Here is a 26,110-nt window from a genome sequence, read left to right on the forward strand (position 1 = left end):
ATCCTCTGAACCTCAGTTTACTCATCAAAATGGGTATTTTAATAGCTACCTCAACTAGATTCATGAAAAGATTAAGAGACATGGGGAAGATGGTATGTGATAACATTTTATAAATTGTAAAGTCCTAAAAAAGTACAAGATATTTTAGTGGTGGGTGATACAGGTGGATTGTAAGAATGAGAAGAGATTATACAAGGCTTTAAAAGGAGATAAGAAGGTTGTTGTAATCATAATAACATTTATTGAGCATTTGGTTTGTGCCAGGCATTGTACTAAGTGCTTTATAGGTATTATCTTTTTTAATCATCACAACCTCATAAATGGATATTTTATTGCCATTTGACAGGGAAGGAACTGCAGGCAAATGGCAGAGCCAGAGCTTCAACCCAATTCGGTCTGGTTCTAAAGTCTTAACTACTGCACCTAGAATTCTTCTATCACTTAAATCATAATCAATCGGCAGTTGGGTAAGGGGAGGTAGGAGCTACCCCGGAACTACTGAAACAGAACTTTTGAATATGGAACCCAGGATCTGCATATGTAACAGCCACATTAATGTGGAAGAAGCATTAACCTTCCATAGTGAGCCTTTTCAGATTTTTCAGTAATTCAAACACACTAAATGTTCCTTTATTTTCTTGAGAAAGAGAGTAAGAGGGAAATTGGAGGAGGAGCAGAGAGGGAGACAGAATCAGAAGCAGGCTCCAGGCTCTGAGCTGTCAGCACAGAGCCCAAAGGGAGGCTCGAACCTGTGAACTGCAAGGTCATGACCTGAGCCGAAGTTGCATGCTTAACCAATTGAGCCACCCAGGAGCCCCAGTTATTCAAAGACACGAGAAGACAAGCTATGAGAGGAAATTTGGGTTTGCAGGTACAGAAGAAAACTTGAGTAAGAAAAGTACCTAGAAGGGGGGAGAACAGTGAAGGGCTTTAAAAATAATTATATTTTCTAGAGGTTGATGCTAAAGCTAGGAAAATGAAAGTGAGACTAGAAAGGTTACAAACCAGAGGCAACAACTTGGAATTAACCAGCTGTACATTTCATGTATTAATCCATCTATTTTATGTCTCTGCCTTTGGGCTTGTTGTTTCCTCTGCTAGAAAACCACAAGTTCCATCTTCTTCTCACATACCCTGGTTGACATTTCTTCATTTCAGGTCTGAGGACAAATAGGTGCCTCCTCTGGGAAGTCTCTCCTGGCCACCTCCCACCCCCGGGGGTGTCCCACATGTGCTGCACCTTCCTCCATGCTATTATTTGTAGGATTTATACTTTAAATGTTGGTTTATGTTTCTTCAGCACTCGACTGCAAGACCCTTGACAGTAAGGACTGTACAGAAAGTGGGGGGGCTGGGGGACAAGTGAAAACATAGAGATGATTCCTAGAACCACTGGATGAACACAGGAGGTGAAGGAGCCATTGCAAAGGGGCACATTGTCTGCACAAAGACTTGTTGAGGCTTCAAGGTGAACTTTATGGAGTTTAACAAAGAGCAGCAATTAGATATATGCATCCCCAAAGCTGACACTTCATAAACACAATTCAAAGCAGCCCAGCAAATCTTTCTCTTTCATAATTACATGTATTTCCTCTTAGACCATATAATACACAACCGGTTGATATTTCACAAACGCAAATGCCAAGAACAAATTTGTTTTTTCTTCACAGCGGCATGGATGAGGCTAAGTGATTAGACTTAGACTCAAGTTACTTAACCTTTAACCCTATTTCTTCATTTGTTATAAAGAAATGATAAAATCGTTTCCCCGAGTTGCTAACATGACCAAACGCGGCAACGCACGTCAAAATGCTTTATAAAATATTGGTGGCAGGTATAACAGAGATAATATACTTCTACTACTACTAATATTGATATTATTCTGCGGCTGTATCTTCTCTCTTTCAATCTCCCTAATCCAGAATAAATTCCAGCCAGTTTAAGGTGCAATAACAGACGTTCACTCTAATTTTCAGGCAAATTCCAATTCCGCCAGCATCTGCCCTAACCCAGCATGGCGGCATCGGCTTCTTCAAGTTTACAACTCTGGCTACCCAAACACAACTTGTTGCCCGCTGGGTGGACTCAGCTTCCCGTATGCCCTTTGATGACGCTTCAAGCCTGCGCCCGGAAGGCGGGCAGTTCAGGTCTGCGCAGGCGCAACGCGGAGGCGGGTGGGCGGAGCAGGTCGCGATGAGTGGCGGAGGGACGGAGACGCCTGTGGGTTGTGAGGCCTCCCCGGGCGGCGGCGACAAGAAAAAGGACTCGCTGGGGACCGCGGGCTCTCCAGCGCACCTCATTATCAAGGGTACGGAGTAGTGGGGCTGTCGCTCTGGTGGATCCCGGCGCTGCTCCACCTCCGGGGCGGCGCCCTCTGACCCGGGCCGCTCCCTGGGGCACCCCCCGGCTGCAGGGCGGCCTCGCGTTCGTGGGAGGTAGGGGGAGTCGTGGCCGGAGTCTGCATGGTTCCCCACGCCAGGTGCCTTCCAATAACAACCAGCCAACTCAGCCCCTGTTACTACTTCGAAAAACCCGCGGACGTGAGTCTTGAGGCCCGCCCCCTCTCCCTTTTCCCAAGCCCCGGACCTTTGGGCGCAGAACTTCTTTGGACGCCGCCTCTTGATGGTGCTGTAACGCGTAGATACAGCATCGGGCTTAGGGGTCGAGAAGGGTCTGCTCCCTCAGGTCGTTTAGGAGTTGGGTGACTTTGGTTCGGCCGCTTTACCTACTCTGCCCCTGTGTGCCCCTGGGTCATGCAAGGAGTAACTGAGATAACATATACGAAAGCATCTTAAAACATGAAAGCGCCATATACAGCTACAGATGTCCATTTGGTTTGTCGGCTTTACGCTGGGAGAAGGTTACAACCTGGATTCTCACAGAACTTGAGTAGGTTTGATTCCCAAAGCTCACAACAACCCTGTTTTCCCGTAGCAGGATCTTTGCCGGTTAAATACTGCACTTTCTCATCCTTGTCCTTTCTTAACCCTGTGCTGGTCCTGTCTGTCCCAACATCTTGCAGCGTTGAACACCCCCCTTCCCCCCGTAGGATTCCAGAGTCCTTCAGCACCACCCAGGGAATGACATCCTTCGGTTGCTGCCTATTTTAACCTTATCTGTCAAGATTGTAGACAGCCCCCAGCACGGCTGGCTGTGGCTATTTGTAGACTTCACGTTGTCTCTTAAGTCTAATTAGGAGTGTTGAGAGTGGTGCGTGGGTGTTAGGGCTAAATTATAAATGTTTTTATGTGTGATCTAAGTGAACTGCTACTTAAAAATGTTTTAAATTGCGGTGAAATACATATAAAGTTTATCTGAACCATTTTTAAATGGACAGTGTTGTGCCATTAGTACATCCATATTGTTGTGCATCCATCACCACCGTCCATCTCCATAACTTTTCATCCTCCCGAACTGAAACTCATTGTAGGGTTGAAACACTGACTCCCCATCTGACCCTTCCCTCCAATCCCTAGCAACCACCATTCTACTTTCTGCCTCTGTGTGTGACTGCTTTAGATAATTCATATACATGAAATCTTACAGTATTTGCTCTTTTGTGACTAGCTTATCTCACTTTGAGATAAGTGTCCTTTATCCACGTTGTAGTCTGTGATGGAATTTCCTTCCCTTTAAAAGCTGAATAATACTCCATTGTATGTCTATACCACATTTTCTGTATCCATTCATCTGTGGTTGGACCCTTGGGTTACTTCCACCTTTTGGTTTTTGTGAATATTGCTGTGAACATAGGTGTGCAAGTAACTGTTTGAGCCCTTGCTTTCAGTTCTTTCGAGTATATGCCCAGAACTGGAATTGCTGGACCAGATGATAATTCTATTTTTAATTTTTTGAGCAATCACCATACTGTCTTCCATAGCGACTGCACTATTTGCAGTCTCACGGGGCACAAGGGTTCCAGTTTCTCCACATCCTCACCAACACTTGTTATTTTCTGTTCTTTGGTAGTGGCCCTCCTAACGGGTATGAAGTAGTGTCTTGTAGTTTTGATTTTCATTTTCCTAATGATTAGTGATGTTGAGCATCTTTTTATGTGCTTATTGGCCATTTGTATGTGTTCTTTGGAGAAATGTCGAAGTCCTGTACCCGTTTTTTGATCAAGTTTTTGTTGTTGAGGTAGAAATTCTCTGTATAGTCTGGATATTAACCCCTTTTCTCATGGATGATTTGCATATATTTTCTCCCATTCCATGGGTTGTCTTTTTCATTGTTGATTGTATCCCTTCATACACAGTTTTGTTTTGTTTCTTTCATGTGTTACTTTAAAAAAAAAAAAAGATTTTTCAGGGTAAATTTTTTCAAGTTAATCGAAAAGTGAGTTTTAATTAAAAATATGTCTAGAATTTTCTTGGCTTTTTTATGGAACCATTCACTCTTCATTCTGAAAGCCTATTTTTAGTTCATCCTTACTTGAAGACCATTGGTTCTGAACAGATCATTGTTGAATTTTATTGCGAGAATTAGTGAAAAGGAAATAAATAAATGATTTCACTGCTTATGCCCTGGGTCTGTAAGGGTTTGTGGCCCAAGGGTTTGTGGCCCATGGGTGGGGGTTAGGAGGTAAAGAGTGGGAAATAGGAAGGGCTTCCTGAACGTTTTTTTACTGAAGAGTAAAGTGTTAGCAATTAAGGAAAGAGGGCAAGGGTATTTTGGACTTAGTTTGCAACAGCCTGAGCAAAGGTGTGGAGGGCTCAAACAGCATGGCCATGTTTGGGAAATTACATATATTGCTACAAAGTGACTCTCAGAGAGGTGGAGTTTGGTGGAAATCAGACAGTAGAAGACTTCTTGCCTTAGATTGGACTTTTTCTTAAATTAGTAAACTAACCAGCAAGTATGAGAATCATGTGGTTAGATTTGTATTTTTTTTAATTTTTTAAAAATGTTTTATTTATTTTTGAGAGACAGAGCATGAGTGGGGGAGGGGCAGAGAGAGGGAGAATCAGAAGCAAGCTGCAGGCTTTGAGCTGTCAGCACAGAGCCCAGCATGGGGTTCAGACCCATGAACTGCAAGATCATGACCTGAGCTGAAGTCAGACACTCAATTGACTGAGCCACCCAGGCGCCCCAGACTTGTATTTTAAATAAAGCACTCAGGCAGATAACAGTGGATCCTCATCTTGTGGATTAGGTGTTTGTGAATTTGCCTAATTGCTAAAATGAATTTGTAACTTCAATATCAATATTGATGATGCTTTCATGGTCATTCCCACATGCACAGAAGAGAGAAAAATTTGAGTTTTTCTACATGCACATTTGTAGTTGAGGCTGAACAAGGCAACCCTTTGCTTTTTGTTTTACCTCTCATACCGTAAATGGGTCCTTTTTGCTTTTTATTTAGTATATTTTTCACATTTTTGTGCTTTTGTTGCTGATTTTGCTTTTTCAAGTGATCCCCAATGTGTAGTGCTGAGTTTTCCCTAAGTACACACATATTCTGTTGTGTGCCTTACAGAGAAAACACTGTAGAAGACAAGTTTCTTTCAGGTATGAATTACAGTGCTGTTTGCTGTGAGACAAATGTGAATTAGTCAACAGTCCACAATAAGGAAGGAGATTCACCAATTTGTGCGTTCGGCCATTCCAGAAAATGCCAAAGCAACATTCATAGTGTGTGATGAAGTGATGGGAAAGCAGCTAAATTTGTACATTCTTGAGATGATTGACCGAGCATAGTGGACAGCATTGTCGTAAAGCTGAAAGCCACAGAAACTTATGGTCAGTTGTGTAAGGTCAGGAAAACGTTCAACTCTTCTGTCTAAGTGCTAGCCATACTTTCAGAGGTGGTACAGGATGAAAGTGTTCAGCTTGCAGGTGAAGTAGGTTATGCAGGTCAAGGGGCTGTGGGAGAACTTTAAGAATACCTGGTAAGTGTTATGCACGGAAAAGCATTCTATTGGAAGAGCAGATGGTAAACACTAAGAGTTGGGGCACCCAGGTGGCTCATTCGGTTGAGCATCCGACTTCAGCTCAGGTCATGATCTTGAGGTTCGTGGGTTCGAGCCCCGTGTTGAGCTCTGTGCTGACAGCTCGGAGCCTGGAGCCTGCTTCCGATTCTGTGTCTCCTTCTCTCTCTGCCCCTCCCCCACTTGTGCTCTGTCTCTATCAAAAATAAATAAAATATTTTTAAAAAACTTAAACACTGAGAGTGGCATGTTTCACAAGGATGTTGGAAAACAAACCTGTGTGACACAAGTGGCATTTTGGTTTGACAAAAAAATGTGACCAGAAGCTTGCAGGAACCCAACTTTGTATTTCCTGGAGGACCAGTAGTTCAGTGCTTGCTAGTTTAGTGTTGGAGGCAACTGTGTAAACATTGCTACTGGGAATGACAAGAACTGACTCTGTGTGGAGTGGGTTACAGAGAAAAGTGACTAGTTAGTTCAAATAGTCCTAGTGAGACAAGCAGGGATGAAAAAGAGGGAGTGGTTTTGAGACCTGATAAGGAAGAAGAGCATCTTTTTGGTGATGCTGTGGGAGTTATCAGAAACAATTGCAGTAAATTGTTCCTTATGATATTACATTAAAGGCCTGGAAATTCAGGGCCAGAGGAGAAACTTCTGTTAGATAATGAGAGCTCTACAATTGACCATATTTCTCCATGTTCCATAGCCACATGGCATATTGATCTTCCATCAAAGTGCTTATTTTTCTCTGTCTTTTGTGTGAAGGGGTATTTGTCCAACACTCATATTAGAGTGTGTACTTTTGGAGGATGAAAGATTATTTTATCTTATATATCAAACAACAAAAGAATGCTTTGCAGGGTTAGGGTTGAACTTACGTGAAACTCTGTAGCTTACATTTACATGATCAGACTTAGAGAATTTGTCCTTGGGACTCCTGAATTATTATATGCTTGCTTTGTTGTTGTAATGTTACAACAAAAATATTTAGTGGCTTAATTTCTGTAGTAACATGTATGTTCTCCCCAAGTCTTTACTATCTTAAATTTTGGGGCACAGTTTTGGAAGTGATCACTATCCATTTCTAAACAGAATTGAATTCTCTCTCCAAAGGCCACCTAAATTCTATCAGGCTGCAGAAGATCTCCCCAAATCAACAAAGCCTAATAGCTTCTCATCGTATAGAAAAATACATGTTAACCCGCATATCCCCTGTGGGTAATACAAATAATGTTGTCTCTGAGATACTCACTGGAAGAGAGAGATAATTTCAGGACAATATAGTAAGTAGTAGGATAGAAGTAATTGCCCCAGGTGCTTTGGGAGGCATAAAATAGGGGCACTCCTTGAAACCTTGGAGGAAGCAGAATAGAACAAATGAAAATTTCAAGGAAGTGTGATGTCAGCGGTTTGGAAGGAAGAGCAGGGATTCAGGAAGGTTCCCGATGGTGACCAGAGCACGAGCTGTGACAAGGATGCATGAGATAGCGCAATGTGTTTGGAAAAAAAACCGCCAGTCGTTCAGAGTTGTCAACATGGGGGGAGATGAGGCTGGAACCAGGCATATGGAGGACCCTGTGTGGCTACTACGAGGCATGAACTTCAGCCTGTTAGACAGTTGTGTTTCAAAGACACGGGTGTTTGTTGAAATGTGAACAGATATTATTTGCCACATAGGTTCCATGAATTTCTGCATAGTGCAACCCTCACTTGGGCATTAATAATTCATATGAGTAACTATCGGCTCCCAGAAGATCTGAGGTAAAGGAACTTGTCTAACTTGATTTTATCTAGTGTTTCCCAAATTTAACTAAGCATAGACCTTTTTCCTTTCTCTTTTTCTTTTTCTTTTTTTCAAAATGAACTCCTGTTACCTTCTTATAGAAGTGTTCTGGGTAATGAGTCATTGAAGGACTTAAGCAAAAGTTACATATCTGTTTACGTTTTTTTACTTAGCATACTTCCTAAGATGTATCCTAATAAACTCCTCAAATAGAGTAATGAAGTTTGCCCCATTGCATGTCTGCAAAAATAAAAGATTCGAGGAACAGGTTATACCAGTAAATGAACATGAATGATGCATGTTACTTATTTGGAGACTTAATTTCCTCTAGGAGTTTTGAGGTTTACCCCTTGCACAATATTGTTACAAAGTAGAATGAATAGAATGACTTACCAAAAACAGTTAGAATTTGGAACTGTTTCCTTTAATTTTTTCAGACTTGTCAAAAAGTATAGAGACCTGTAAGGAACACTCTACCCATCTTAATAAACACCCAAAGCCCACTGGGTACCTTGCTCTAATTGTGTTGTCCTCTCTCCTCTCTAAAGGTAGCCACTGTTTTGGATTTGCTGTTTACCGTTCTCATGCATTTCTTTCTACTTTTATTGCTTCTGTATGTGTCCCCAAATTAAGTATCTTTTATATGTTGTTTAAGTTTAGATAAATACCTTTATTCTGCTGAAACCGGCTTTTCTGTTAAGCATTATATTTATGGGATTTATCCATGTTAATAAATGTAACTTTAATGTATTGGGGTTATTTTCTAGTTTATTTTGAGAGAGCGTGAACGGGGAAGGGGCAGAGAGGGAGAAAGAGAATCCCATGCAGGTTCTGTGCTGACACGCGGCTCTATCTCACAAATTGTGAGATCATGACCTGAGCTGAAGTTAAGAGTTAGATGCTTACCCGACTGAACCAGCCAGGCACCCCAGTGTATTCATTTTTATTTGCTGATTTATAGTATTCCATTGTATGAGTATGTTTAGGTTGTTTGCTTTTTTTCTTCTTTTGACATTATACTCATATTGTAGTAAACATTTATAAATGTCTTTCATTTGTGCAAGAGATTTTCCAGGGCACATACATAGGCATGGAACTGCTAGGAGTGCAGATCCTAAGCTGTATTAGATATTGCCAGATTGCTCTCAGAAGTACTTGTACCTATTTACTGGCAATGGATATGATTTCTTCTAAATCCAGTCTAAACTAGATTTTAACCTACATGTATTCGTGGGAATTGGGAAGAGTGAATCACGCTAGAGATTGTGCCCCCCAGTGTGGATTAACTTTGAATTTCATTTTGTCTTTATAGACCTTGGAGAAATTCATTCCAGGCTTTTAGATCACAGACCAGTTATTCAAGGTGAAACCCGTTATTTTGTGAAAGAATTTGAAGTGAGTATTTAAACCTTACTTTGTAAAAACACTGCCCTAGTTGTTAGTGTGTTAATATACAGAAGGGGAACTCTGTGGTTTTAAAATCTCTGATTTCCATTCATGTGTTCGTAACGTAGACAAAGTAGAGCTCATTAGGAGACATTGCCATTCATGGAAGGAGCGGAAGGAGGAGAAGGAGCAGGGGTTTGGGCTCAAGTTCTGGTGCCTGCTCTGGGGTATTTCATATCTGTTGATCTCAGCTTTTTTCATCCGTAACATGAGATACAATGAAAAAAATATTTTAAAGACTGATGGGTGTAGGTCTTCCAGATCCATTTTCTATTTTTTTTTTTCCCTCAGTTGGAGCATCAGCACCCACCCAGAGCACTCGGGTTAAAGCATGAGACTCATCCTTGGTTGTTCCGACCCAGTTAGGACCCACATTCAGTGACCGTTTCTTTTGGATGTTACTCATAAATCTCCATCCCTTCTGATTTGTTTGCCTGCTTCATCAGCCCAGTCAAAGCCAGTGTTTCCCATGCCGCCAGAGTGCTCAGACATTATTTCACTTTTTAAAACCCTTTGATGGTATTTGCTATGCACAGGATGAAGTCCACGCATCCTTGACCTGGCCCCTGCCTTGCTGGCTTTGCCATCTGCCAGCCGACCTTTCATGCTGCGGTCCAGTGATACTGATGTGCCAGCCTGCCATCCTGTTTCATAGTACTGTTGTTTTACACGTGTATAATTGATTCATTGTGCATTAAGCAGCAACATCCCAAGCTACTGTCAGATAGATGGTAAATGGTGTTGCACAAAAAATTTCATGGTTCTGTGTAAGTTGGGGTTCTATTTCCAAATAAGACTCCAAGCAGGGAGTCTAAACCTACCAAAAGGAGAGAACCTTTTCATAAATCCTTTAAAACTTCAGAAAGCCTGTGGTACAGAGCGCTCGAGATAGAGGGACAGAGCTGCAACATCAGATATCATTTCTAGGTTCAATAGACTCATACTCAAAATCTGCATAATACCTACCTCACAGCGTTGTTGGAAAGATTAAAGGTATGCACATTCACACAATGAGTGCATCTCTGTGTGTGTATCTTAGAATGTTATCTGGTACCTAGGAAGAAATAACTGTTAGCTATTTCATCATCATTACTGTCGTGGTGGGATACACATAATCTGGGACACACAGAATATTATCCAGAGATGATTCCCTTTTATGCTATTTGAAGATTATTGCCAGTTCCTTAGAATAGTCTGAGCATCACATGGCTGGGTTCTCTGCTCACACTCTCTCAAGGTTAAAATCAAGATGTTGGCCAGACATTGTTCTTATTTGGAGCTCAGAGTCCTCTTCCTAATTGACATGATTGTACCAAAACTCAGTTCTTTGCCCTGATACAGTGAAGTGCCCATTTCCTTATTTGCTGCCAGCCAGGGGCCCCTCTGAACTCCTAGAGACCACTAACGTTCCTTGGTACGTGGCTCCTTCCATCTTCAAAGCCACAAATCAGTCTCGCTCATGTGGAGTCTCTCCCTCTCATGCTTGCCAGGAAGAGCCTAGACTCTGTAAAGGACTCACCTGATTAAGTCAGGCCCACTGAACATAATCTCCCTTTCTTAAAGTCAGCTTATTTTGGACCTTAATAAATCTGTAGAGTATAGATGCAGTGGCACCTAGATTAGGGTTTGATAGAATAACTAAGAGAAGGTGTGTGTACGCTGGGTGGGGGGGTGAGGGGGGGGTCTTGAGGGCCATCTTAGAATTCTGTCTACCATAAGCTCTTATAACTACCTGATATTTTTCTTGTTATTTATTTGTTCATTGCCTGTCTTCTTTCATTAGAATAGAGGTACCATAAGAGTCAGGACTCCTGATTGTTTAAAAATGCCTTATTCTCATTATATTAAAAATGCCTAAACCAATGTCTGATGCACTGTGAGTGCTTAATATGATTCAAAAGAAAAACAGCAGAGCCTTGACAAAAACTTGAGTTTCCTAATGTCTAGTGATGTCATAAGTCATCTTTTTCATAAGTTATCTTTTTTTCTTTTTGCTAGTCTGATTAATTTGAAATACTGAATAGTTTTTAAAATATAACTTTAGAGATCTACTTGGTATTAAACATAGAATTTTGGACTTAAGATGGATTTTCTGATCCACCCCCCCCAACCCACTTCATAGAAACTGAGCCCAGAGATGGAAAGCAACATTGAAAAGTTGCACATTGCTAATTAGTGGCTGAGTTATCCCTAGAAAATTTATCATTATACCTATATCAGCATTCTTTTTTTTTTTTAATTTTTTTTAATGTTTGTTTATTTTTGAGAGAGAGAGAGACAGAGCGTCAGTGGGGGGAGGGGCAGAGAGAGAGAGAGAGGGAGACACAGAATCCGAAGCAGGCTCCAGGCTGTGAGCTGTCAGCACAGAGCCTGATGCGGGCTTCAAATTCACAAGCTGTGAGCCCATGACCTGAGCTGAAGTCGGACACTTAACCGACTGAGCCACCCAGGTGCCCCTATATCAGCATTCTTTGAATAATGTAGATGGTTTTTGTGAAAAGACTATCTATACAAGTGAAACTGAATGTTGAATTCAAAATGAAAAAAGTTTTACATTTACGCCGTTAAGAGCTCACTTCCTGTTGAAGCCAATGCCTCTTCCAACTGGGATAGAAGATAGTTGCCAAGGGAAGATGGGCATGTGTCTCAGAGGAGAGAGATTACCTGCATTCCGCATCGTGAGCCCTTCCAAGGTCTCTTTGGAAAGGAGGCTGTGTTGAGGAATGAAAAGAACATGGGCCTTGGAGCTTGACATCTTTGGATTCAAATCCCGCCCCCGTCTTACTAGCTATGATTACTTGCTTTACTGAGTCTTAAGTTTCCCACTTAAAAATGGGAAGAGCAATATATACTGTGCAGTTTTTGTGAAGATTAAATGATAAGTTATTTTTAAATCCCTGATACATAGGTGTTAGACAAATGTTGGTAACTGTTGTTATTAAGAAAAAGATGGTAGCAAATACAGTCAAAATTTTTTTTAACTCAGAATTTACAATAATTTGAGCTTGAGTTCAATTTTTAATGATTTTAGGGAAAATAGAGTTTTGCTAAGCAGGTGGCAGAACTGTTATCTTAGAAAAATGTTTGTTTACTAGGGACACCTGGATGGCTGAGTCATTTAAGCATCCAACTCCTGATTTTGGCTCAGGTCATCATCTCCTCATTTGTGAGTTCAAGCCCTGTGTTGGGCTCTGTGCTGTCAGTGCAGAATCCTGCTTGGGATTCTCTCTCCCTCTCTCTGCCCCTATCTCTCTCTCTCTCTCTCAAAATAAATAAAACTTAGAAAAACAAAAGATGTTTGCTAGAGAATAAAATTATCACATCGGGTATGATAGAAACAAGCTTGTTTTGCAAGTGTCTCGAGCACTTACTTTGTGTGAGACATAACATAGAAACCAGTGCTGCTCTGATAAAGAGGACGGACACAGACGCACCCTTCATGAAGCAAGATATTCTCATATTGTCATTGAAGACTGGCCTCTGAAGGGCTCAAAAATATCTTGTCAGCTAAGTTTAACTTGTTACCTTCAACTAAATGTAATATAATTCCTTTTCTTGATAGATACTTGATCCAGGATTTTATACGATAACCTCCCCGGTTGGTCTTCCTGAGGGTTTGGAATAGCATGGAAACTTCCCTGTATTTTCTGTGTATTGTATTCTGACATTTCTCCTCAAATTAGAAGAAAGCTGAAAGCATTTTAGAGGCTTTGGATTTGAATATATATCTGCATTATTTACAGTTCCTTTTCTATCTTGGTCCAAATAGTAGCATCCACTAATTCACCCCAGATGGCATGGTTGGGCAGAGAGGAGTGGCAGAGCAGTGTTACCAGTATACCTGAGAACTTTCATCTCTCTCGCATTTAAACGTAGTTCACCTTAAGAAAATCTGACTAGTATGTAAAACTACAGATGTTTATAGTTTTTATATTTCAGAAAGTTAATGCACGGGCCAACAATCATCTTTTTCTATATAAAATTTTATTTCTAAAGGAGGGGAATAAGTGCCACATGGTGGCAGCATTACTTAAAGTATTGAAGTTCTGTTATATTTAAGCTCTCTTTTTGTGTTTGTTAGTATTTCTGGACAGTTGGCTGACTGTCTTTCTCCTGACTTTATGCAGATCTTTTATATCCTTGATTCTACTGAACAGAGATCCCTGTAGGGCCTTTTCCATGAGCATCAACTTGGTAGTGTGAGTGGGGAGAGGCATTGTCTGCCATACTGTTATCTCTCTAGCCCCAGAGGGTATGTTGTGGCCTCTCATGTGGAACAGAGGAAAGACCCACATTAGTGAGAATTTCTGATGTGTTTTGGGGATATATGGTCCTGTACAAGTTCTTTATTTCTTTTTTTTTTTTTTTTAGTTTCATAAATCTTTTTAATGGAAAAACATTTTTTATTGATTATAGTTGGCACACAATGTTATATTAGTTTCAGCTATAGAATGTAGTAATTCAGCAAATCTATCCATTATGCTGTGTGCCCCACAAATGTTGCTACCATCTGTCACCACACAAAGCTGTTACAGTACCATTGACTATACACCCTGTGCTATGCCTTGTATCCCCAAGACCTATTAATTTTGTAACTGGAAGCTCATGACTCCCACTGTCCACCCATTTTGCCCATCCCCCTGATACCTCTCCTCTGATTGCTTATTTCATTTTTAGCAAACTTTATTCCTTCAGTGCTTTATAGAACAGTTGTTGATTACCTACGTGTATCAGTAAGGAATATGTTTAGGTACTAGTAACAAACACCTGAAAAATAGTGTCTTTAACAAGTATTTATATTTCTCTCACAATACCTGGAGCCTAGGGCTCTATGATGTCAGCTTTTTCTTCTAACTTTGCCTTCTGCCTCCCTGCAGTGTTGCTCTTACCCTTATGCTTATAAGGTGGCTCTGGGAACTCCAACCATGATATCTGCATTTCATGTAGCAAAAAGGAAGGCAGATGGGAACGAGAAGCAGTCTGTGTACAGGCACATATAACACCTCAAATAATACTTGGAGACTGATAGGAAGAAAGAGGAGGAGAATGGATCCAGAACTATCTGTCACAGTAGGTATATAAAAATAAATAAGAAACAGTCTATCTCCAGAAGTTGACAGTCTAGGGAGAAGACCTATAAACAGTGAATTTTCATGGTGGAATTATTATGATAAAATAAGCACAAAGCACTTGAGATCTCAGGAGGAAACAACTCCAGAAACAACTCCCCACAGAGCTGGGAGGAAAGTTTTCATAGAAGGGGTGGTGTTTGAGCTGAGAAAGGAAAATAGATGTTAGCAAGTAGAAAAAAAAAAAATGGAGGAAATGATGATTATAATTAGAGGTTAAAAAACAAAGGTATTCAAATAAGTACAGTATTTGCAGGAGTCAGGAGGGATTGTGTCGATGAATTTGAACGTGGATTGAATCCATGAAGAGAAAATCCTTCAAAAGGCAAACAGGTCAAGCTAGAATTTCATTTGATGTCCTAATCTCTCATTTTTGGTTAATAGATTATTGGAGTAACTGGCAGATTATTAAATATCAGGGTAAAGCATGTCCCATATAGCATATAATAAACATATGTATATACAATATGGTTTTAAATCCTGTTGGACTGACCAGTTTAGTGATTGAAAGAAAATTTTAAATTCTTATATTGGTCTCCCATTTCCCTTCTAACACTATCAAATTACATCTTAAATGTAAAGGTTATAGTAACTGTACTAATATTATTAATAATTGCTAGCACTTTTGAGCACATACTTAACCAGGCACTGTTTTAAGAACATTACATGAGCACTTGCTATTCATTTCAACTTAGAAATTAACTGTGTGATTTTATGGAGTGTTACACATCAGAAGCCAAGCTTCATTAGTGCTGATCTTTGATATTTATGCACCAGAATATATGTGAATATATATGCAGTTAAATAGATGTTAAATAGTCTTCCTTTTGTAATGAGTGTCAACAGTACACCTTGGTCAAAAATACCAGCATAAAAACAGGCACGTACCAGAGGGTAAGTTCAAGGGCGAGACTGTTTTCTAATTTCTAACATCTTTTCTAACACTATCATTGGGCCTATATGTTGTTTAAATGAACGAGGCTATAAACTCCCTTTCTACAACGTGAGACTCCCAATTTGCCTGCTAGAAGAAATAACCCATTAAATAAGTGGTTCTTTTTTATCTTTATTTTTATGAAAGTATAATTGACACAACACGTACACACACACACACACACACACACATACATATCCCACATCTTCTGTATCCATTCATCTATTGGTGGACACTTGGGTTGCTTCCATAGCTTAGCTATTGGAAATAATGGTGTAGTATAGGGGTGTGTGTTTTCATTTTCTTTTAATTTTTTTTTAATGCTTATTTATTATTGAGAGAGAGAGATAGAGCGTGAGCAGGGGAGGGGCAGAGAGAGAGGGAGACACAGAATCCGAAGCAGGCTCCAGGCTCTGAGCCATCAGCACAGAGCCCAAAGCAGGGCTCAAACTCACGAGCTGTGAGATCATGACCTGAGCCAAAGTCAGATGCTTAACCGACTGAGCTGCATAGGCACCCTGTGTGTTTTCATTTTCTTTGGGTAATACCCAGTAGTGGAATTACTGAATTGAATGGTATTTCTAGTTTTAGTTTCTTGAGGAACCTCCATACTGTTTTCCACACTGTTTGTACCAGTTTACATTCCCACCAGCAGTACATAAGGGTTCCTTGTTCTCCACAGCCTTGCCAGCACTTGGTGTTTCTTATCTTCTTGATTCTAGCTATTCTGACAAGTGTGAGGTTTTGATTTGCATTTCCCTGATCATTAGTGATGTTGAGCATCTTTTCATGTGTCTGTTGGCTGTGCATATATCTTAAAAAGAAGTTGGTTTAGGTCCTCTGCCCATTTTTCAATTGGTTTATTTGTTATTTGGTGTTGAATTATATAAGTTATTTATGTATTTTGGATATTAACCACGTATCAGATATATCATATGCAAATATCTTCACCCATTTAGTAGGTTGCCTTTTCATGTTGTTGATGGTTTCCTTGGCTGTGCAAATTTTTTTTTTTTAATGTTTATTTATTTTTGAGAGAGAGAGAGACATAGAATCTGAAGCAGGCTCCAGGCTCTGAGCTGTCAGCCCAGGGCCTGTTGTGAGGCTCGAACTCATGAACCATGAGAAGACCTGAGCCAAAGTCGGACGCTTAACTGACTGGGCCATGCAGGCGCCCTAGTGCAAAAACTTTTTATTTTGGTGTAGTCCCATAGTTTATATTTGCTTTGCTTCTTTTGCCTAAGACCAATATAAAAGAGATCACTGTCTGTATTTTCTAGGATATTTATGGTTTCAATCCATTTTGAGTTTATTTTTGTGTATCAGGTAAAATAAGTGGGGTCCAGTTTTATTCTTTTGCATGTGGCTGTCCAGTTTCCCTAGCACTATTTATTGAGGAGACTATCTTCCTCACTGCATATTCTTGCCTCCTTGTCATAGCTTAATTGATTATATAAACATGGATTTATTTCTGGGCTCTCTATTCTGTTCCATTGATGTAGGGGTCTTTTTGTTTTGATTGCTACAGCTTTCTAGTAGATCTTGAAATCTGAGATTAGGATACCTCCAGCTTTGTTCTTCTCTCTCAAGACTGTTTTTGGTATTTGGGGTCTTTTGTGGTTTCATACAAAGTTCAGTATTCTTTGTTCTATTTCTGAAAAACACTGTTGGGTGTTTTCATAGGGATTCTTAACTTTATATTTTAACTTTGATAGTGGTTCTTAACATTAGTAAGTCAAGGTGTCCTTGAAGAATTTTTTTTCTCCCAGAAAAATGCATAGAACACCTATATGTATTCAATTTGAGTACAATTTCAAGGGGATTCTGGAACCCCAAAGCCCATCCATTGACCGCCCCCCACCCCAAGTAAGACCTATACCCTGAGTAAAACTGCAGAACTCCACTCTCTGTTCTTCATTGTCTTTGTATTTGAATTGAGAGACCATTCCTTTGCATCTTGACAAAGAAAAAATGCACCATAAGAAAGGAAATAATCTTTATAATCTTGATTCATTCAGATTCCAATGCCATGGGGGGAAGATGGCAGCAAGCTATGACATAGTTTTTTGTTGTTTTGTTTTGGGATTTTTTTGCTTCAATCTGTCTATAGAAACAGAACTACTAGGGTAGCAAAATCAGGCAACATCTATAATAAAACCAGGGGACAGGGTATCCCCCAAATACCAAATGACCAAATCACCAGCTAAACAGCTAAAAAGCTTCTGTGGTATCAGAAACTAGAGGAAGACATGGACGGATGGCAGAGGGTCTTGTGAAGCCTTGAATGTTGTTGCTTATAGTAGGGAACCAACTGACAATAACCAAATACATGGAGACCAAGGGTATTCTATAAGTACTAATATAAACATAACCATGAGAACAGAAACACCAAATTTTTCTCAATCCTGAAAGATATACCAAAAAAGAACAAATAGACCACATGATCACACAAAGGTGATATACATTGTGTGTGTGTTTATGAATTTCATAAAGTGAAATAAGAAAAGTCTGTATATCATGTTTACATTTAAGAAGGAATTGAAAAAATATATATACTTATACATATGAATAAATGCATATATACATTTATATATACCTTTGTGTATATATGTATATGCATATACATGCATATACATATATATATGTGTATATATAGATAGATAGATAGATGTGTATCCTTATACTTAAGACAGTAGTAGGATAAAGTTTTAAAAGAATTACCTAAAGAGAGAGTTAGGAGGTAATACAATGCAAAAGACATACATAGAAGCTAGACTTTATATATATAGATCTATATATAGATATATATGTGTGTGTGTGTGTGTGTGTGTGTGTTTTAATACAGTTTTGGAGACATGTAAATATCTTACATAATTTAAAAGAAAATTTTTAAGGAACAATCCCTAAAAAATCAAGTGAAATGTAAAAAAGCAAACCTGTCTTTCTGGATGGTGGCATTGCCATGCAGAAAGAAATTGTTCCAAGTAACTATAAAACATAGTAATTTGTGCATATATAGTCAAATATCCCTTCAAAACAGCAACAACAACAAACCATTAATCTGTTTTCAGTAATCATTTTGTTGATACTAGTGTTGCTGTTGTTTGATTGAAGTAGTGATAAAGTAAATTGTAGTTCTGTCTGGTGTTTTGAGAACTGCAAAGAGACAGGACTGAGAAGTATAATTAAAAGCGTTATTTTTCTTAATTTGTGATTATAAACTTAAAATGCATCTTTTTAAAAATTATTTTTAATGTTTTTATTTCTTTTTGAGAGGGAGAGAGAGAACTAACAGGGGAGGGGCAGAGAGAGAAAGGAAAAGAGAGAATCCCAAGCAGGCTCTACACTGTGCAGAGCCTGATGCAGGGCTCGAACCCATGAACTGTGAGGTCATGACCTGAGCTGAAATCAAGTTAGACTTCTGACTGACTGAGCCACCCAGGTGCCCCATTAAAATGCATCTTTTAAAAACAGATACCTTGGGGCATGTGGGTTAAGTGTCCTACTCTTGATTTAGACTCAGGTCATGATCTCATGGTTTGGTTTGTGGGATCGAGCCTCGTGTTGGGTTCTGCACTGACAGTGAGGAGTCTGCTTGGGATTCTGTCTCTCCCTTGCTGTACCTTCCCCAGTTGCAGTCTCATGTGAATGCTCTCTCTCTCTCAAAAAGAAACCAAACATTAAAAAAAAAATAAAAACACTTATTTCATAACCTTGTTCACTAAAAGGCCTAGAAATAATGACTGACATGGTAGCAGTGAGCACCCCCAGTGATCATTCTCTAAGTACGATTTCTAAATAGTGGCATTTAGAGACCTGCTGATTCCAAATCTGAGTCTAGAAACGTACTAGGTGAGCCTAGAGCACCCATTCGTATCAAAAGCAGAGAGGTTACTAAAGAACATAGAATTTTGTCTGAAGCATTGCAGAGCCGACTTAACTAGGCTCCCACTGGACAAAAATAGGACAGTTTGAACACCAATAAGGAAAAATACTGTAATGGCTTGAAGAACCTCAAAATTGTTAAATCTATGAGTCATAGGAATGCATAGAATAAACAGAAACCTTTAGAGAATACTAGGGAACCATATCATTATTTTTGTTAAACAAGTTAAACTGTTAAGTAAGAGGAAGTAATCAAGTGTTTTATTTTGCCTTGCATATGTAAACATTCCTCAGAGTAACCAAGTGGTTATGGGGAAATTTCCCTTTACAGAGGTTATTCCTGCTGATAAATGAAGACGGAATGCTACCAACATCCTGCTGAAAGTATACAACCCACCTCCCTCTGAAATATTCCTGCAAACAAAAACCAAAACAAAACCCTGAATCTGATCAAGCCTCTAGTTCTAACTACTAATTTACAGGAAGGAGAACAGGCAAAGGGATATGTTAAATTACACCATGGGGATTCATTCAGCCAAATAACAGACTGTGGGAAACTGCAGAACAGATGACTCAACTTTTTTTCAACAAATTGCAAAGACAAAAGTGATGGAGGGGAAATCTATAGATTAAAAAAAAAAAAATTAAGAAACATACTAACCAATTGCAATATATGTTTTCCTTAGATTTGGGTTTAAATGGGGATCAAAAAGAACATTAATGGGATATTTGAGGAAATGGGAATATGACTTTGATATTTAATGATATTAAAGAATTGAGTGTGTGTGTAAGTGAGTGAGAGTGAGGGGAGAAGGGGCAGAGAGGTGTATTTTTTTTTTCTTAAGAAGAGTCTTTGTCTTTTAAAGACAGATGTTGAAATATTTACAGTTGAAATTATATGCTGTCCAGGATTTGCTTCAAAATAATCTAGGATTGTGGGTAGGAGGATGTATGGAATGTTACAGGGGGAACAAAATCAGCCAGGAGTTAAGAATTGTTGATTGGCGATAAGTACAGGATTCATTGTTTATTCTTTCTCAACTTTTGTATGACTTTTTAATTTTTTACTATGGAAATATTAGAGTAAAAACCCAGCCATAGCTGCTCCATAAGAATGGCTCAAAACAAAACAAAAACCCCAGTGTCACAACTAACTTATTACTTCTCTACAGTCAAGTTAACTGCCCTTCTTTTTTTAGTGAACTTTTTGTTTTGTATTAATTTTAGATTGACATTAAAGTTGCTCAGTTAGTATAAAGAGTTCTCCTGTACCTTACCCTCGCTCAGTTTCTGTCGCTATTAATGCCTTATATTACCATACTAAATGGGTAAAAACTAAGAAATTAACATTGGTATGTTACTATTGATGAAATACCAGACATTATTCAGGTTTCACCAGTTTTTCCATTACAGTTGTCTTTTTGTTCTGGGACCTTATCCAGGGTACCACATTGCGTTTACTTGTCAGTCCTGCTAGCCTTCTTTGGTCTGTGACAGTTATCTCTTTCCATGTTTTTCATGACTTTCACAGTCTTGAATACTGGCCAGTATCCTGTAGAATGTCCCCCAATCTGGGTTTGTCTGGTGTTTTTTTTTCAGATTAGACTGGGGTTATGGGTTTTGGGGAAGTGCCCTTCTTGTCACATTACATCAGAGGGTACATGTTATCACCATGACATCACTGATGATGTCAACGTTCATTGTCTCCACCGTGCAGTTAATATTTTTCTCTTTCCCTACTCTGTTCCTTGGAACCAAGTCACTGGCCTACCCTCAAGTGTAGTGGTAGGTAGTGTTAAAGTCTGCTTTCTGAAGCAGGGTGTGTTAGGGATCAGGACCACATCCAGGTTCAGCGACTGACTAAATAGGCCTTAGCATATGGTCATATTGGTAGCTAGGCTTTAATATGGCAAAAGGATATAGAGCAAAATCAACAAAGGGAACAGGTGTGTGACAAGAAGTTTGGAGAACACCAAATAGAAGCTTCCCAGAGTCCTCTCCCAGTGGAGTCACACAGATGTTCTTCAGTCCCCCAGCAATGAGCTGTGACAACACATGTGAAATGTCTACTGGAGAAGCTCACCTGAGTATAGGAGTCCAGGGATTTGATTGGCGACTGGTCAAGTAGGCACTCTCTGCCCAGCATGTATCAAAATTCCAAACTCCCAGAAGAAAGGATGTGTCTTTTCATTTATAGAAAGTTTTCTACCAGTGTAGGGAACTATTTACTGGTCAAGTTTCTAGCCCCCAGCCAAAGGCCAACCATGCAAGCAGGCCTTTCTAAGGGCAGTGGTCAGTGTCAACTCTTTTCTGCATAGGAAAGTATTCCCTTTATGACGCATTTTTGAGAAAAATGGAATTAGTTTTAAAAACAGCATAATAGTAGGACCTATTATGTATTTTATATAAAAACAACAAAAGTAAAATTAGATCAAGGGTGTCTTAATTTCCCTGCTGTACAGAATGAAGTATGTGGCAATCTAGGCCTCTTTTGGTTCATTTACTATTTCTCATGCCCATTAAAAAAATTTTTTTATGTTTATTTTTGACAGAGAGGGGGAGAGGGAGGGGCAGAGAGAAAAGGAGACGGAGAATTCCAGGCAGGCTCTGCACTGATAGCAGGGAGCCCAGTGTGGGGCTCGAACTCATGAATGGCGAGCTCATGACCTGAGCTGACTAGACGCTTAACCAACTGAGCCACCCAGGCGCCCCTTCTCGTGCCCATTTTTAAACATTGTTATAAAAATATTACTGCAGCTTTTGAAGCATTTCATAATTAAAAAATGCCTCCAGGTTGTGACTTCATTTATTGCCAAATAATTGGAAGAAAGCTGTGTAAATTTCAGTAATAACATATAACCAAAACCTGGGTGGAAATCCCAGAAAGTAATTACTGAGATTTAAGACACAATATGTATTCATAATTTACTTTCTTTTAATAGGAAAAACGGGGTCTTCGAGAAATGCGAGTTCTTGAAAATTTGAAGAATATGATCCATGAAACAAATGAACATACTCTTCCCAAATGTAGAGAAATAATGCAGGACGACTTAAGCCAAGTTCTCCAGAGATGTAAGCCAGCGTTTTTTGTGTGTTTTTGTTTTGTTTTTTAACGCTGTTTTATTTCAAATGAATGCTATGCCAAAATGTATTTCCTTCAGTGTTTTGGTGGTAGGTGGAGAGAGAATTCTTAATCAAAACCTATAAAATGGAAGCCCTGTCACAGAGCATGTGACTATTTAGTGATTAATGTGTGTTGCCAACGATGTTGAGAGCATTAATCTCCAAAGTGAGATGTGTGCATCGGGGGTACACAAGATAAGCAGTCCTTTTAGGATGTGAGAAAATTGTAGCATTATTTACCTTTTTTTAAATTTAATTATGCATAAGAAGTTTGATGACCAAGAATTAGGCAGTGAAATGAAACTTGTTTTTCAAACAGGATACTAGAATTTTTAACTCTTTTTAAAAAAGGATCCCATCATAAATGTTTGTAAACATTTTATAACTTTTTTCATTAAGCAAAATATTGTAATGTGGAGACACATTAAAAAAGAATCCTTATTAAACATATAAAATAAAAGTTTTATTACTAACTGATTTTAAAATTAGAAGTATATCAAAAACTCAAGGTTTCTCCTTGGATCTAGATCCATACTGACACTGTTCAGCTTGTGTGAGGGTAGATAATGCTGGCAAATAATGATGGATTGGGGAGAAAACAAAACTAGCCAGTAATATAATGACCTGTGAAGGAATACAGTAGGGAGATTTGGTTAATAATTGAAATTAGCAAGTGTTTGTATTCAGGTCCAAGTTAGTCTCATGTACTCTAATGTTAAAAGGGGCTTGGAGAGAATTAATGCCCCAAGATTACATTTGGTATCTTTGAACGAAACAGCAGAAAGTCTAAAATTGACTGTAGGCTTTTGCATCTTAGTACACACATCATTTGTTTGTTCAGACTATTACTTCCTTAACCCTGACAAACATTGTAGATATTATACTAAAAAACTCGATTATTAGTAAGACTACTTATGTATGCATTTGAGATGTGCCTGTAACTGTTCTTTTCTACACTTTGAGTCATAAAGATAAATTGGGTTAAACTTTGTAAAAATCTGTGAATGGTTATTTTGATTTAATTCATTCTTGGGCTAACATAACTTCTGATGTGAAGACTAGCCTCTTAAAAGTAGTCTCCACAATGAAATAGAAAAGTATTACTAGTAAAATGGAATTCAGATTGTAAGTGTATCCTGAAATGAAGAATTAAAACACATAAAATCCAAAGTTGATAATTAAGGTTTTAAGATCTGTGGACTACTCTGGGTGTAATTAGCTCTGTGGATCTAAAAAATGGCTTTGGAGGTGTTTTCCTGCTAGAAGCATGGAAGGCTTCTTCAGTAGGCTTCAGCCCAAGTATTTTCTGCTAAGTATTATGAGCATGGGTAGAATGGAGATGATTATGTGCTTTAATTTTAAAGCTTTGCCTGGGCCCATCTGTCGTTCCCAGGGAATTGCACGTTTAAAAATCTGACATTTTAGGGGCGCCTGGGTGGCGCAGTCGGTTGGGCGTCCGACTTCAGCCAGGTCACGATCTCGCGGTCCGTGAGTTCGAGCCCCGCGTCAGGCTCTGGGCTGATGGCTCGGAGCCTGGAGCCTGTTTCCGATTCTGTGTCTCCCTCTCTCTCTGTCCCTCCCCCGTTCATGCTCTGTCTCTCTCTGTCCCAAAAAAAAATAAATAAAAAATGTTGGAAAAAAAAAATTTAAAAAAAAAAAAAAAAAATCTGACATTTTAAGTCATAGTGCTGGCTTGTTTATTTTCGATACTGATTCATCAAGGAGTTGTACAAAATCATGCAAGCCAGCTTATATGGAATGTAGTGGAGTATATTCTGGTCTAAGTGGTACTCTACAAGCCTAGTGATGAGTTAAGTTTTGTTTTGTGCCTGTTAATACAGCTGTCACATTTATCTCTTCCTGTGCTGGTGGTGCGGTCAGCTGTGCCGCTCAGAACTCTGCAGCTGTGGACCTCCGGCTGCTGGTCTCACATGTTGCGCAGAGCTAGGTAACTGTGGAGCAGTAAGGTGGGGACATCTTGAATTATTGGAATGTAGACCTATTACAGAATCCTCAGCTTGGAACTGTTTCCGCTTTTGGCTGTGTGGCCACCCACCTTGTATAGTGTCTTTGGATTTGATGACCAGAAGCTTTAGAACAAAAACTTACCTGTGGTATAAAGTCATCAACATATAACCTTTATGGGGGCACCTGGGTGGCTCGGTTAAGCGTCCGACTTCGGCTCAGGTCATCATCTCGCAGTTTGTGGGTTCAAGCCCCACTTCGGGCTCTGTGCTGACAGCTCAGAGCCTGGAGCCTATTTGGGATTCTGTGTCTCCCTCTCTCTCTGCCCCTCCCTGCTCACACTGTCTCTCTCAAAAATAAATAAACATTACAAATTAAAAAAGAGACAGCCTTTATGTTATTTTTTAATCCTGAAAACAGTATTAGTGTCTATGCCCTGCTTATTAATTATTTAATAGACTTACGGATTTCACCACATTTGTTGTCTGGAGATCTTGCCTTAGTATTAAGGACCTAGACCTTGATTTTATTTTATTTTATTTTTTTTTTAACATTTTTTTTTTTTTTTATTTTTGGGACAGAGAAAGACAGAGCATGAACGGGGGAGGGGCAGAGAGAGAGGGAGACACAGAATCGGAAACAGGCTCCAGGCTCTGAGCCATCAGCCCAGAGCCTGACGCGGGGCCCGAACTCACAGACCGCGAGATCGTGACCTGGCTGAAGTCGGACGCTTAACCGACTGCGCCACCCAGGCGCCCCTAGACCTTGATTTTAGAGTAAGAAGGACAGAGCCTGTGGGTTTTCCTTACGTTAACTAACACGGTCATAGGAAATTAATTTTCTTTCCTTACCTGCTTCCCTCTTTTTTTAGAGAGACATGACTTTGTTCTTTTTATTATTATTTAAGCAGAAAGATGTATGTTTAAGTAATAAGAAAAAAAAAAAGGGAAGAAAGCAATAAATCACCCTAGTAACTACCTGAAAATAACCATTGCTTTTTAACATTGGTGAACATCATTTTAGATATCTTTGTGTAAATCCAAATAGAAGGATGGATAGAGACATGATAGCTGAATGAATAGCTGGGCCGGTATGAGGGAGAGAGCGCATTTGATAATGAGATCATACACTTTTTTTTTTTAATGTGTATTTTTGAGAAAGAGAGGGAGAAAGAGAGAGCGAACATGCCAGTGGGGAGGGGGAAGTGAGGGAGGGAGACACAGAATCCCAAGCAGGCTCTGAGCTGTCAGCACAGAGCTGGACGCAGGGCTGGAACTCACAGACTGGCGATATCATGACCTTGAGCTGAAGTCAGATGTTTAACCGACTGAGCCACCCAGGCACCTCTATTTTTTTTGTTTTTATTTTTGTTTGTTTTTTTTTTTGTTTGTTTGTTTAGTCTTATGGGGAGGGTCATACACCTTTTAAGTTTAGGTATTAATTTTTAATTTTATTTGAATTTAACGCAACAGACACTTAAAACTGAAGGCAATACCTTAAAATAAGTGTCACTTTTGCATAAAAGATAGTATTTACTAAAAGATCGTTCAAGGAAAAATAATTATAAAAAACATTTAGAAGTTAGAGTCATGATGTTATTATTTCTGCATTAATTAATGCCTTGAGAGTTGGAGGCATTCAGACATTCACAGCTTCCCTCACCACTCTCTTCCCCAACCTCACTTGTGAATTTTAACTTGATCATGGTTTATAGTATTTGCTTTCTGTCCTGAAGTCCTAATGCTGCCACTTATTTATTTAGTCTTAGACTCTTGACTTCCTTCTCATTTGTTTACTGGATCTTTAATGATGATATTATAATTCTGTTTGTTTCCTTAGCCCTGTACTTTCAATTTTTGTTTCATGCAATATGTTTGCTCTCTTTTAATAAAGAGATTTTGTATAACGGAGCACCTAT

At 39.3% G+C, this 26,110-nt stretch overlaps 2 protein-coding genes across 2 annotated transcripts in view; both read left to right on the forward strand.

Moving 5' to 3' along the window:
- EEF1E1 (eukaryotic translation elongation factor 1 epsilon 1) overlaps positions 1–9,106 on the forward strand; it is a 41,814-nt gene extending 32,708 nt beyond the window's left edge. Inside the window, exons 4-5 of the mRNA XM_058733060.1 lie at positions 1,977–2,147; positions 9,023–9,106. Of these exons, the coding sequence (XP_058589043.1) occupies positions 1,977–2,108 (132 nt within the window). The 3' untranslated portion in view covers positions 2,109–2,147; positions 9,023–9,106. The remainder of the gene's footprint in view (positions 1–1,976; positions 2,148–9,022) is intronic.
- BLOC1S5 (biogenesis of lysosomal organelles complex 1 subunit 5) overlaps positions 2,158–26,110 on the forward strand; it is a 45,421-nt gene continuing 21,468 nt past the window's right edge. Inside the window, exons 1-3 of the mRNA XM_058733062.1 lie at positions 2,158–2,308; positions 9,023–9,105; positions 22,047–22,176. Of these exons, the coding sequence (XP_058589045.1) occupies positions 2,194–2,308; positions 9,023–9,105; positions 22,047–22,176 (328 nt within the window). The 5' untranslated portion in view covers positions 2,158–2,193. The remainder of the gene's footprint in view (positions 2,309–9,022; positions 9,106–22,046; positions 22,177–26,110) is intronic.

The sequence above is a fragment of the Neofelis nebulosa genome, chromosome 6 (genome assembly GCF_028018385.1).
Source record: "Neofelis nebulosa isolate mNeoNeb1 chromosome 6, mNeoNeb1.pri, whole genome shotgun sequence".
Classification (NCBI taxonomy): domain Eukaryota; kingdom Metazoa; phylum Chordata; class Mammalia; order Carnivora; family Felidae; genus Neofelis; species Neofelis nebulosa.